This window comes from Pelecanus crispus, chromosome 6 (genome assembly GCF_030463565.1).
Source record: "Pelecanus crispus isolate bPelCri1 chromosome 6, bPelCri1.pri, whole genome shotgun sequence".
Classification (NCBI taxonomy): Eukaryota; Metazoa; Chordata; class Aves; order Pelecaniformes; family Pelecanidae; genus Pelecanus; species Pelecanus crispus.
In genome coordinates, this window is record NC_134648.1 from 33582670 (window position 1) to 33596054 (window position 13385).

A 13385-nucleotide genomic window follows, 5' to 3' on the forward strand; every position below is an offset into this window, starting at 1 on the left:
AAGAAAGGCAAGGCCACCCAGCAAAGTTTATGAAAGGCACACTTTCACTTGCTATGTGTGAGCTGCATAGTGTTAAGAACGTAATCACCAGCGTACATTTCAGACTGGGGGAACCAGTTCTCATTATGCTTTTGTCAGCTTGGAGAATGAGAAAGATGTGGTGTGAGCACTGGTCTGGATGCTGGAACTCATGAATTCCAATCCTGGTAATGACAAAAGATCACTGTGTGGGCAAGTCACTTAACCCCTCTGTGGTTCTCTTTTTTCAGAAGTGAAATGAGAATACTATTTCCCACTCAGGAATGTGGAGGAAGATTAATTAATGTTTGAAAAGCCAGTCTTGCAGTGGGAAGAGTTATATAGGAGCTAAGTGTTTATTAATGATTGCCCTTTTATAGAAACTACTTCTTAGCACAGTGATATGGTAGATTAATAAAATGTGCTCTGTCTGGAAAATAAGAGATTAGGGTGAATTCAGGAAGATTCAATCTGTTGGAGAAACCATGAAGTTCTGACTTAGCTTTTATTCTAGCAAAGTCTCACTAAAGCCAGTGGTTCTTTTGCCCGACTAATATATGATACCCTTTTTCCCCCTGCAAAAGTCTAATTTGCTTGGGGAATAGGAAATCTCTGCAGTTTCAACTCATGGCATCACTCTGGACTTTTTCCATGACAGAACATGAATTTGAAAGGTGGAAAAGTCTAGACACCAAGAAAAAAAGCTGCTGGAAGCTGCACATCTTTGGTCCTACAAAGGATCTGCTGGGACTGTGCAAACAGAACTCGTTTGCCTCAGCTCTGGTTATAAAGCCCTCCAAATTCCTTTTTAGCTAGGCATGTCTCAGCTTGCTGCCACCCTTGAAGGCCATCTGAAAGAGTTTTGGCAGTGGGAAGGGCTCAGCTGCAGAATTACTACTGCCTCAGCTTGTATCAATACTTGCTCTTTTTTTTCCTTGTGAGCTGATGCTTTTTGGCTGGAGAAGGGCAAGTCTGCAGACCCATCTGATTTCCTATGCCATCCTAAACTCCACAGCTAAAATCCCTGTAGGATCCTGTAGGCAATGGAGGCAGGGCCACAGCCTTGGGACTTCCTGCAGGGTATGCTAGTTTCCTTTTGTGCATTGAGGGAGAAAGATGCATGGGACCTATATTCAAGGACATGGTGCTTTTGTAAGGTAACAACAGTAGAGCAAGAATTGTGTGTATGTTTTCTGGTAGAGTTGAATGAAATAAAGTCTGGTACAATTTTTTGAAATATTTGGTTTGAAATTTGAAACTTCCTCAAATAGGCAAATGGGACTGGGGTTTAGAACTTACCTGATTTTGCAGCTAGGTTAGCAGTAACACAGAATCAAGCTACATAAGAGCAAGTTATAGTTGGACAATAAATATCATACAGCTGTTAAATCCAAGTGCCTCCTCCTTTGTCAGTACAGTGCTGATCAGCTGACAGTACCCTGAAAATAATTTAAGTAGACAGAAGTTTTTGAGCAGTATCAGTAATTTGTAGCAGAAGAATAATTTTTTAACTTTCATCTTCAAATGCACACAAGGGGGATAGAGTAGGATACTTAGTATGATACTTAAATGATCTGCTAGAAATGTAAATCTATCTCTCCCTTCTAAGAAATGCTATAACATTTGTGTAATTAGAGGAGGGTATCTTTCTGAAATGATTTAAACAGTGAGCATTTTGTAGCTGTCTCTGGTTTGATGATTACTTTTGTGTTACACTTTTCCCAATATTCAAAAAGTAGAGGCGTAGAGACAAAGCTGTACAGAACTGTGGATATCTTGCTGTTTGACTCTGTGTGAGCATCTGTTCCACTGCATGTCCTTTGCTCTGTAGGACCTCAGAGGAGGAGTTTCCTTCTCCAGAATGCATTAGAATACACAGCTGGCACTAGAAGAAGAGAGACCAAACTGACGTTTTGTGGAGAGCATATATCTAAGAGCAGCCTAGTTGTTCAAAATGTCTGGCAATAGAGTTAGGTTTACATAGGAAATGAGGGCAGATGCTTCAAACAATGGATGTGCATATGTATCTGGGCATTTTATTTCTCCCCAGCTTTCCCCCCTCCATCCTGCAGGAATTCTGATTTCTAAATTAAGGGCATTCAAGACTTAAAAAACCCCTGTGTCTAAGGACACGTTACATTTAGAAACAGGTTTTGTCCTGTTATGATGACTGTATGACCATCATCTTGCAGGATGGAGAAAACTGGGATAAAAGTATCTAATATTCCAGATCACTCATTTATATCATGAGGTTGTTTTACACGTTTCTAATAAGGCGACGTATTTTCCTTGAGGGATTTTGCAAATCAGCTAGAAGAGATGGAGAATGAAATATGTTATCATGCTAGGCTTCGATTTACAATTTTCTATCATCTGTTCCAGTATGGTCCATCAATTGGCTTTTTGTGAGTACTAGCAGAAAAGTATAAAAACGGAAGCTTTACTTTTACTTACATTTAAATGAATAATTGGGGTGGGTCTTTTTTTTTTTTTTTTTAATGGAGCCTTATGACATTCCCAGACTGAGGTGTCTGGGGAATGGGCAGTAAGTATCTATACACATTGCAGGATACATTTTCAGTATTGGGGCTGAGTGAAGTTTTTAGGAGTGGATGGTGACTTCCTCCTTGGAGATTTTTTCAAGGGGTCTAAAAACAAGACAGAATTAGAGACTGCTGGGTTCTCTTCTCTCTTCTGGCACCACTTCCTTCGCTTTCCTAAGAAAGCTATGCAGGGCGGACTACTGGGCATAACATTTATTCCTGTGTGAAATCCTTGAGGTTAATAAAGCTAATAAAGTGACTGAAAATGTGGCTGGGAGTAAAAATTTGCAGGAAGGCCACTAAGCTTCTTTGCCTTTGTTTCCTAATCTTTTAAAATGGCAATAATTGTATTTGGTAGACGAAATAGCTGTATAAAAGAAAACGGACGTTCAGAGACTGCTTTGAAGTTGAAAAGAGATAACTTTTAGAGACAATAACATGAATTTAAAACTTTATAGAAGCTGAATTTGTATGTAATGAATCTTATGATGAAGCTTGCCTTTGTGGTGAGCTCCCTGTGAAAATGTTGACCTTTCATCACCCTGAATTGTTTGATCCTGTTCTTAATATCTGTTGTCTTATTCCTAAAATAAACAAAAGTTCAGAAAGAGGATTCTCTCTCACACATTGTATTATTTATCGGTATGCTGAATATGAAATTTACCTGGACAAACAAGTATCACTACTGAATGTTCTTCTAGCAAGAAACTGTGGATGGTTTCCATTTCCTTGTCGTGACTGGGAATCTGCGAATAAAGCTATTTATTACCCTTTTACAGAAAGCCTTTTTTTGCTTGTTTGTTTGTTTAAAAAAAGTGATACTGTTTCCTTTTCTCAAAGAGCAGTAATGAAGAAAATAATGCCCTTTCTTCTCAGTTCAGTTTCCATTGCTGTGTATTGTGCAGCACCAACATCGGAACTGGCGTTTCATTTAATTTTATGTGCAATCTTCTTAGCAATCTCAGCAGACAGGATTAGGGCTGTATGAGCTGCAGAGACTAAATGTTCAATTTGCCTAGGCCTGTAGGAAGGACTGCTGGCAGCATGGTGGGAAGAAAGCTTGTGTGGGGATGACCGGCTGCAGGGCTGCCCTTCTGTCACCTTTCACCAAGATCGGTTGGAAGAGTTTCGGGCAGGCGCATGGAGTGTGTGGTGCTGCTCTTGGGGGAGAAGGGAGTGTTATTTGAGAGGATGCTGCCATTGTTGCAGATCACATTCATTTTTCCATTCTCTCTTCCCCTCCCTCATATCTCCTTTCCTCCCAGTCTGTGGCAAGCGTTACAAGAACAGGCCTGGGCTGAGCTACCACTATGCTCACACCCACCTTGCCAGCGAAGAGGGTGATGAAGCCCGCGAGCAGGAGACCCGCTCTTCCCCTGTCCACAGAAATGAAAACCACAAACGTGAGTAGTATTTTCCCTTTGCCTTTGAGATCCTTTTCAGGGATGTTGCCTCCACCCTGTCTTTGCCTTGTAGAAGCTGGCATGATTGCCTGGCTCCGTTGTGAGTGATTGGGACTTGGATGCTTGGAGCTAATCAGCCGCAGCTCACACGGGTGCTGGCTCAGCTAGTCAGGAATTCATTTCAAACCCAGCATTATCTCTGCAGCAAGTCACTTTTCCATTACTGCTCCTGTGGGGAGGAGGTGGCAAGGAGAGGGGGGAAAAGAAGAGGTGCCCAACCCATCCATCATCAAGCAGCCTCCCAGCAGCTGTTAGCAGGGATGTCAAGGAAATACACATCCTGTCTTTGTTTTGCCTTTGAATAAGTGACATTTATCCATGTCTTAGTCTTTTAGGTATGAAATTCACAGCACCTGTCCCCCTTATCCCTGCATCTCCTCCCCAGATGACTTACCCTCAACTTTACCAAAAGCCACTTCTTAGTTACAGTTTGGAAAAATCTATGAAAAAGCATCAGTACTCATCTGAAAGGAGGAGAGCTGGAACATGGGAGGAGAGAAGAATTATGTGCCTAGATTCCCCACACTGGTACAGGGCTGAAAGAAATCTTAGTGGTCCATGTGGCCCTATTTGGCTGTCCTTCCTCTGCTTCTTAGGCACAGAACTGGGAGTCAAGGAGACTGTGTTTTATTGCTGATTTTTGCAAGTCTCTAAGCCTCTGTTTCTCAGTTTTCCAGTGTGCAATACTATGTGATGGTTGCTTTCATCTTGGGATTTGTGTAGATGCCTTTGTTCACCTTCAAAAAGTCCTTTCAGATCACCATGTGAACTGTGTCATTTTAGTTCAAAGTAATGAACAATGTGGACAAAGTAATAAAATACTTATGGGGAAAAATATCCAGGCAAACACTTTCTAATACATTAAGAAGAACTGGAAGAAATATGGAAGTAGGAAAACATTTCCTTTCTAAGCAGGATAATTGATAATTGTCCCCAGGGAAGTGTGGGAGGGGGTTTCCTTCCTCCAAAGCATCTGCTACTAGCCCCTGTCTGAGCTTGAAGGGCCGTTTAGTGTGATCCCATTTGGCAGTCCCTATGTTTCTGTCACTTTTATGCTCTACCTTTTAGTTATTCACATGTTTTGTAGGTTCACAGCAAAAGTAATTTTGACTCCTCCAGCTGTTGATAAACTTGAGCTGTCAATGCACTAAGAGCAACTGCTTGGGCAGGCTGGAGAATGTCAGTGTTCAGCCAGTAGCTTCTGTTACTTAGCATTTACATCATCTCTGTTGGTTATTTTTTTTTTTTTCCTGTGTCTGTGGTAGTCCGTAATAGTTGCATATCTAAGGGGCTTATTGCAAATCTGTATTGAATTAATATGTATAATGGCCTTGCACAAATGCCCAAACAAAGAAGGGTAGTGTCCCCTACCCTTCAGCTTATCATAGAGGCCAAGGACAGTCTCAGTCCTTCTGTTTCTGGTGCTTAGGAAATGATAGAATTTAGTAAGAAGAGGAGCTAGAAAAGCTGTAGAAAGGTTAGCAGCAGCTGGCCATGGAAAGAAAGGTGTGCTCTGCACTTTGGGAAAGGGTAGAGCGGGAGCTGCTTGGGCTTGTGTTCCCCCAGAGCTCCTGTGTGACGCGTGTGGCAGAGGGAAGCTGCTGATGCACAGATCCCCATATAGGTAGAAGTTTAGGGCCAGTGGGGTAAACCACTCTCAGACCCAGATTCCTGAGCAGAAAGAATCTGCTTAACAACCATCCAGGAGCCAGTGAGGTACAGGCAACAGCCATGTGAATGTGAAGATCACCCCTGGGGAAAGTCCCAGATGCCGGAAGGTAACTCTCCCAAATGGCTTAGCTGTCGCAGTGGCTGTTTGTTCCTTTTTGCCTGTTTATTTGTTTACAGCCTTGAGCTCAGATCTTGCATCTTTGCTCTTTCACTTGGCTATATTTAATTTATGCTGCCATTTATCTTCCATGTGAATGCTAATTGTCCACATTGCTAATGTGCAGTCATTAAATGGTCCCTTTGTACAGGGGAATGGTGGGAAGCCAGGGCATCAGATTCTTCCTCTCCCCTAAGAACTGCTAGGCATGTGTTATGAATTAGATTTGACAGGTCTGCAGTGTCGCAGGGCTTGGGCTGCAAGAATCCTCTCTGCATGGGCTTGGGGGGTAGGGGGGAGGGAGAGGGAGAGGAAAGAAGGGAGGGGATGTTAATCCAAACAACTAATCTGCAACCTACTGAATAGGAGGACCAGAGATATGGTATAGAGCAGGGTCTGGTTATTTGCTTAACAGTGTGTCAGAGACATATGAGCAGCCTGATTTAGAAAAGGCAAGGCAAATTCAAACCAGCCATTTGGAATTTGTTGTGCTGTGGGAGGTGAGCACTGGGTCAGCAAAGTTCAGGCGGGTGGCTGCAGTATGAACTTCCTTCCTTCGTACCCGCGTCTGCTCTGCAGCCTCCGCTCCTTGCAGTACCTGTGGTAACAGCAGCTGTGCTGATGCAGGAGGGAGCTTTCTGGAACAGGGCTTCTGCAGGATTCAGCTACTGATGCCCTGGCTGGTGCCAGCTCAAGTCTTTCTGCACATTCAGTCCCCTTTTATCTTTACTCTTCTCCTCATGCACGGACCAATTGGGTAGTTCAGTAAATTATCCAGGGACTGGAAAAGAGATGTAGATAGGAGGAACCTACCTGAAAATGAGAACCACTGCATAGATGTGTATCAAAGAGCAGGGACTGGCCCAAGCCTCAAGTCTTGCCTCCTCGGCACATCTCGCTGTCCTTGGCTGTTGTAGAAGGTTTGTTTATTTACATCTCTCTCCTTCTGTCCTTCTTCCTCACCTATAGATTACCCTTTGCAACATGGAAGATAGTTCAACAGTCTACTCTGGCCTTTGCCTTTCCTAAAATAACAGCCTGTACTTTGTTTGAGCTTTAGTTGCTTTGTTTGTATGTCTTATCTAGCCCTTTGACACAAATAGCCCTTCCTCAGTACCTAGCCTTGCCTCTGCCTACACACACATTTATTTTTGACCTACTCTCTGATTTTTTTTTTTTTTTTTTTACCTGAGTATGGAACTGTGAAAAGGAAGTTATAGAAAAGCCTTAAGAAAGTTAACACCTCCCTTCCCCAACTCCACTGATAAAAAGAAATGATCCCACACCATTCTCAGCGTTTTTTTCTGCTGGCTTTTCCTCCACATGTTGGCACCGAGAGCGTGAGATTTGTGAGCCCAGGGTGCATCCAAGCCTGCCACAAAACACCTGCTGTTTTATTCCATCTCACTCCATGGGTACAGGCCAGCTCTGAGGACAGCTGGTGCTCACAAATTTTGAGACACTTCTGATATAGGGATTACATTAGGCTTCTATCTATTGAAATGTGTGTGTGAATGAGCGTACTAGTATAAATGCTCTTCCTTAATTCCTGGGAGAATAGGATAGTGTGTCTACACGGAGAAAACTTCCTCTCCTTTAAAGGAGAAGAGTTTTCAGTGACATTTTGCTGTGTGAAATGTTGGTTACAGGCAGCTGTGCAGTAAACAGCATCTGAACAGATCTTATGCCCACAAACATTCTGGCCAATGACAATCCTAAATAAAGCACATTGTGAGGGCTGCTGCTGGCCTAGCTGCCGTGTGCAGGTTAGTCAATCCTGCAATACATGTAGTTAATGAGAATGCAGTCCTGTGCCCTCCTGTCACTCTGCTATCTTGCGCATCTGACCTGCAAAACCACCTGTGTATGTTATTTTGTGGCATCAGCCTGTTGTGCCCAGTTCCATCGCAGATTTTATGATGTGGATAAATCTCTACTGGAGAGACCAGCCAAAGTTGTTTGTGTACTCTAAGCATAATTGGATACCCAGTCTCCAGAGATAAAAAATTAATGTGCTAACCTCAGTGTGCCTCCAAGCTGTCCTCCAGCTCCCCCACACAGTCATCTTTGAAACATTTTTATTTCCATCCAGGCAGGGGGCTGGCCATGAATAAATGACGAGAGTCAGCCCCTCAGTTGGAGACGAGCTGTTTGTTCCTCTCCACAAGCAGCATCAATTTGAAAAGCTACATCAGACCTACTTTTTCCCTGCCTCAGTGCTGATCCTTGCTGGGGCCATGATGGGAGCTGCTTCTGAATGCAAGGATGCATCAATGCCCACCTTGCGACAAGATACCCTGCAGCAGGTGCCTTTCAGTGAAAATATGTACATTACCTTGATTTGACTTCTCATTAGTTTAATCTGTTCAGGTTTTTTTCTTTTCCAGAGATTTTTTTCATAAGGAAAAAGAGTCAGAATACTAAAAGAAACAGTAGTGATTGCAGAGTCTGGAACTGCGTAACAATTTCCACTTAAACCTTGTTTGCAGCTGTAAGTTTCTCAGGCTTCTGCTCCTGTGTTTTGGGATGCTGAGGAAAAAATTAGATCAGTTGTTTAGAGTTTTGGAATAGTGGAAAGTCCCAAACTTGTCTCCTATGTACAGGGACCCATAAGGGACTTTTTGTTGTTTTGTTCGGAGTTGGGGGGGCGGCATTGGTAGTTTGGGGTTTTTTTTGATATACTGCCTGGCCAGGACCTGAAATGTTGTTATCAATGGACGATTCTCATTGAAGAGAAGCACCTAGTGCTTCTTAGTAGTTTATGGGAAAATGTTTCCAATTTGACTAATTAGTTTTTGAAAACCATATGTTGCTTCAATAACATGTCAGCTCTTGAGACAGAATGGTATCATTTATGTATTTGTAATTTTTTTTCCTTTCTTGCTATCTCCTTGCTTTCTTTCTCCTCCATGTAGAACTGGTAAAACCCAAAAGTTTTGACTGAATTTGAACTTAGGTACTCTGCCTTCTCACACTCCTCCAGTGAGTAATTTCCAGCTCCGAAGTCTACAACATATTGCAGGGACCCATTTCATGACACTGGCCATTCTTACCTGAATACTGAGGGATGCTGCTGGAGGGGGCTGTAACTCCTTGAGTTCCCTGAGCTGATGAGAATGATGCATTTCAGTGCAAGTCTCAGGAGGGGTACCCCTCAAAATCAGGAAATCTGTATGTTAACATGTCAGACTCTTTTGTCTGCCTTCCTATTCTGTATTTCCTACTGTTTATTGTCATGAGGCACTGGACAGTTACAATGATTTATTGTGAGCAGTGGGATTTTGGCCCATGCTTTAGGTGTTCCTGCAGAAGACTCTGTAAGATCAGTGCACAGACATTTCTATGAAGCACTGCCTTATGGTTCAGGAACGCTGACTCCCCAAATCTACGAGATCTGATCAGTTGATTCTATATTTTCCTAGCAGTACCTTCCACTGCCAACCTCCCAGCTCATTCATTAACTGTTCAGCTTAAGGGCCATATCGATTCCTGTAAAAGACATGATCAAATGCTCTTCCTTCCCTCACATTCAGAGGCTTCCTCTGACTGCTACAGATGTACCTCCTTCTTGTAGCACTTCTTGTAGCTTGTAGTGCTCCTTGGCCATGCCTCTCCATGAGCCAGGGCTGTAGGAAAGGGAAACCTGTCAGAGTTGCTAAAAACTGTGCAAAGGCAACAGCTTCTTCTATCCCCACAGCACCAACTGACTCAAAGAGGAGATAAAATCCAGTTACTAGGGAGAACTGGCAATACTTTGGGTGGGTGGTTTGCAGCACCACTCTTGGTAGCGTAGCCTGCTTCCCTGGCTGCCAGCAAAGGGCATGCCCGTGCTGTGCGGGGGAGCGTGGTGCGGGGAGCCTGAGCTAGCGGACGCCCATCACGCTGTGCAGGCTGGTTAGCTTGGCTCTGGGAACAGAACAACAGCTGTTTCCCAGTGCTACACCCAAGTTCAGAGCTTATTTGGTTGAATACTGTGCCACATTGATACAGATGTGCTGCTACCAACCTAAGCTGCACTTACAGCCTGCTGGCTGGTCTCTGTATCAAGTGCCCCAACACTTCCCAGTTTGAGGTTAGCCAACATGCTTATCTCTGGTGTTAACAACAGAGTAAACATGCCCAGAGAGACTGGCCATTTCCTCTCATTCAGTTTGATTTACATTTTTTCCTGGAAAACTGCAATGAAAAAAGCCTGTACTTAATTCACGGGCGAGGCGGCCGCAGAAATGACCGTGCGTATCTCTGCCTGGCTGCGCCCATACGAGAGAGCAAGAGCCTTGAACGCATTTCAGCTGTGCTTGGGCTGTTCTTCACCACACCAAGGTTTATATATATATATGTTTTTCTTTTATTGTTCCTTTCCAGGGCAGGGTCTAGCCCCACGCACAGAAGCACCTCCACAACCGGCCTCTCTGACCCCCATCATTGCTCACTGCACCCCAGCAATGACCGGGGCAGAAGTGGGTGCGTGCCCAGCCAGGCATCTCCCTCCTCTTCCTTCGACAAAAGCCACAGTCCAAGTGCCGCTTTTCTTTTCCCTTCTCCTTAAAGCCTTTTTTTTTTTTTATTTAATTACCACGTTGTAATTTCTCGCACAAGCCTGCCTATCCTCCACCGATGCATTTGGAGCGGCAGATGAAGGGGGCCGCGCTGCAATTCCTTACACTTGAGAGATGAAGCAATAGCAGGTGGCAAGGCCAGAGGCAGCCCTGGCCGGGCACTGCGGTCGCCATGGAGACGGGCCAGGCCTGCCAGGGATGAGCGCTGGTGGCGGCAGGGGGGCGTTGAGCGAAAGCACATGGGGGCACTTAGGCTATAGGTTGGGATTAGATGTCATCAAGTCCTCCAAGGGGCTCGATGACCGCAGGCTCAGGCTCTTGGCTGGTGTTTTGCTGCGCAGGCGGCCAAACGCTGGACTTGCACTTCGACAGAGAGAAAAAGGGAGGTGTCAGAAAGGAAAACTGGGCCCCCGCCTCAGACAAAGGGTCTTGTAGATTAAAAAAAAAAAAAAAAAAAAAAAAAAAGCAAACCCACCCCTTTTCCTCCATTGCTAAGGGCATTGACTTGATTCAGGCCTGCACGCAGATTCCCGTGGTCTCTATTGTACTCTGCAAATTTCTGTTGCAAACAGAGTAAATGGCCTGATTCAAAGCCTTTCAAATTGAATTCAAAACCTCCAGTGGACTTTATTGGTTTTGGATCAAGCCCAGAAGAAACAGGTAAAAGCTGGACAAAATGTGCTAGGAAAAATCCCTTTGGGAGCACATACATGTCCAACTGTAGCCAATTCACTGTAATCGTTTGAATGAACGATGCAGAGCCCCCCACTCTGACAGCAAGGCACACACTCTACTCCTCATTCTCCACTGCCTTTCCAGTAGTGTGGGTAGGATAAAAAATAGGGATAGAATGCTACCAAACCTAGATGCACAGCTTAAACCGTGGTTAAGTATTATGCTGTATTACCTACAGACTGAAGAAATATATGTGACTGTGATTTGGTATCAAGGAACAGAGAAATCAGTTTTTCTTTTAAGCAGTGGTTCCAGCTCCAGGTTTTTAAAGATCGTGATCCAAATCATCAAAACAACTTCTCTTAGAAACCAGAAAATTGAAAAACTACAAGGTTCTATTTATTTGGCGTTTCGTCTATATGTATTTAAGGGTCACATTTTGAAGGAAAGCTATTTAAAATATATGTATTCTGAGTTTTCTGATTAAAAAACAGGGACAAGAACTGCTGCTTCTAAACTTGCCTTCCATTCAAGACATTCTCTGCAGCCATGAGAGCTAGAAAACTGAGAATCTTACTGAGTCATGTGGCTCCAGGAGATGATGTAGAAAAGAAAAATCCTAATTTCTTGATGTTATTTCTCTAGAAGCAGCTTTCTTTTATTATTAAACTGAAACCATGAGGAAGATAACTTCCAGGTTTTTTATTACTTGAAGAGGGGAGAAGGGAAGCTAGAACTCTGTTTAGAGCCCCTCCCTTCAAAATCAAGAAGGCACAGAAGATATTTTAAATATAAACCAAATCAATTTGTTTAGCTTTTTAGGTTTTGTCTACAGAGCAAAGTTACTGTGTGATATATTACAGAATTTATTTAATTTACAGTACTTATTTTGCAAGAAGACTCCTGTGAATGATGGTACCATATTTTAAATAGGTCTTTATTCTGCTAAGCTTGATATAGTTTGAAATTAACTTGATTAGGCTAAGATGAAAAAATATATTTCAGAATAAGTGCATACCAAAGTTATTTGGAAATACTGACTTCGTTCTCAGTCTGCATCCTGTCTTCACACGAATCAGCCTTCAGGTACAGAGAAACCATCATTTGAACTGTGCAGATCTTTCTGTGTCTCTCCTTAATCCATTTTTTAAAGTATTTAAAAAAATTGTATACTCTATTTCTTTTGGGGCAGATGTAGATGAAGACAGGGCCTTTGATGAAACTAGAAAGCAACACTGAGTTGAAATGGCAAGAGGCACTGATTTAAATACACCCCCTATGAGCACACCTTAGCTCAGGCAGTACTCCTCAAAGCTCCCCGGAGCTTTTGATCTGTTGTTGCACTTTGTAATGTAAAAGAAAATCAGAGCAGTTTTGAGTAAGTTAGGGCAAGACCATGGTTGGTTTTCTAGGCTTTGCTTTAAAACAGTGTCTGATTCTGGGTGAACATTTTTTAGACAAAATTCTTGGTTGTAGTCACTTGATCCAAATGACTGAGCTAGCAGTGAGTTACTTCCCATTAGCTGAGCTATTGTCTGGCTTAAGCTAACACCTTCTACTTTGTGATTAACGTGTGCAAAAAGTGAATACCTAGTAAATTACTGTGTCTCAGATGAAAAGCAGCTACATGTTAGTCCTGAGTAATTTAATTGCTTTCACTTGTGAATCCATTCCCATACTTACTTTTGTGAGTAATTTTATTGATTAAGGGGGGGGATTAGGGTTGGGCTTTTGGTGGATGATACCCTTCTCATGAATATTGCACATTATATGTTGTTATCTTTGCTTTGTTTATTAATTCCCTCATCATTTGTGAACCACAGTAAAATAGAATTAAAAGCTTCAAGGGCATACACACAAAAAAATCCTTTGAAAGTAAGAACCCTACTTACTGTCATCTGGAAATCTCTTTGTTCTCAAACCTTCTGTGATTTAGCCTGGGGCTTAATTCACTGTACAGCACTGATCAAGAAAATAAACTTGAGTCATGTTTGATTCTAGTTTTTGCACCTGTTAAACCAAATAACCATTGAAGAGGATAACATTGCCTGGCTTAATTGGCTCTAGAGATACATCATTTAAGACATCATTGATGTAACTTCAGGAACTTTTCATCTGTGTATGACTTTTCAGGCCTGACGTCTCTATCACACTCAACTGAGCCAGGTCCATATTTATGAGTGACAAGCAATAGATGAGCAGATAGGCACTCACATGAAAAATTAAATTAAATTGGAAGAAAAAGAAAGGAAAAAAGAAAAGAAAAGAAAAGAAAAGAAAAGAAAAGAAAAGAAAAGAA

The 13385-nt window shown here is 42.7% G+C and overlaps 1 protein-coding gene across 3 annotated transcripts in view; it reads left to right on the forward strand.

The window, feature by feature from the left end:
* The window catches only part of DPF3 (double PHD fingers 3), a 91708-nt gene that overhangs the window by 45744 nt on the left and 32579 nt on the right, over positions 1–13385 (forward strand). For all 3 annotated transcript variants that reach the window (XM_075712439.1, XM_075712440.1, XM_075712441.1), the window contains one exon: positions 3827–3964. In XM_075712439.1, coding sequence (XP_075568554.1) covers positions 3827–3964 — 138 coding nt within the window. The remainder of the gene's footprint in view (positions 1–3826; positions 3965–13385) is intronic.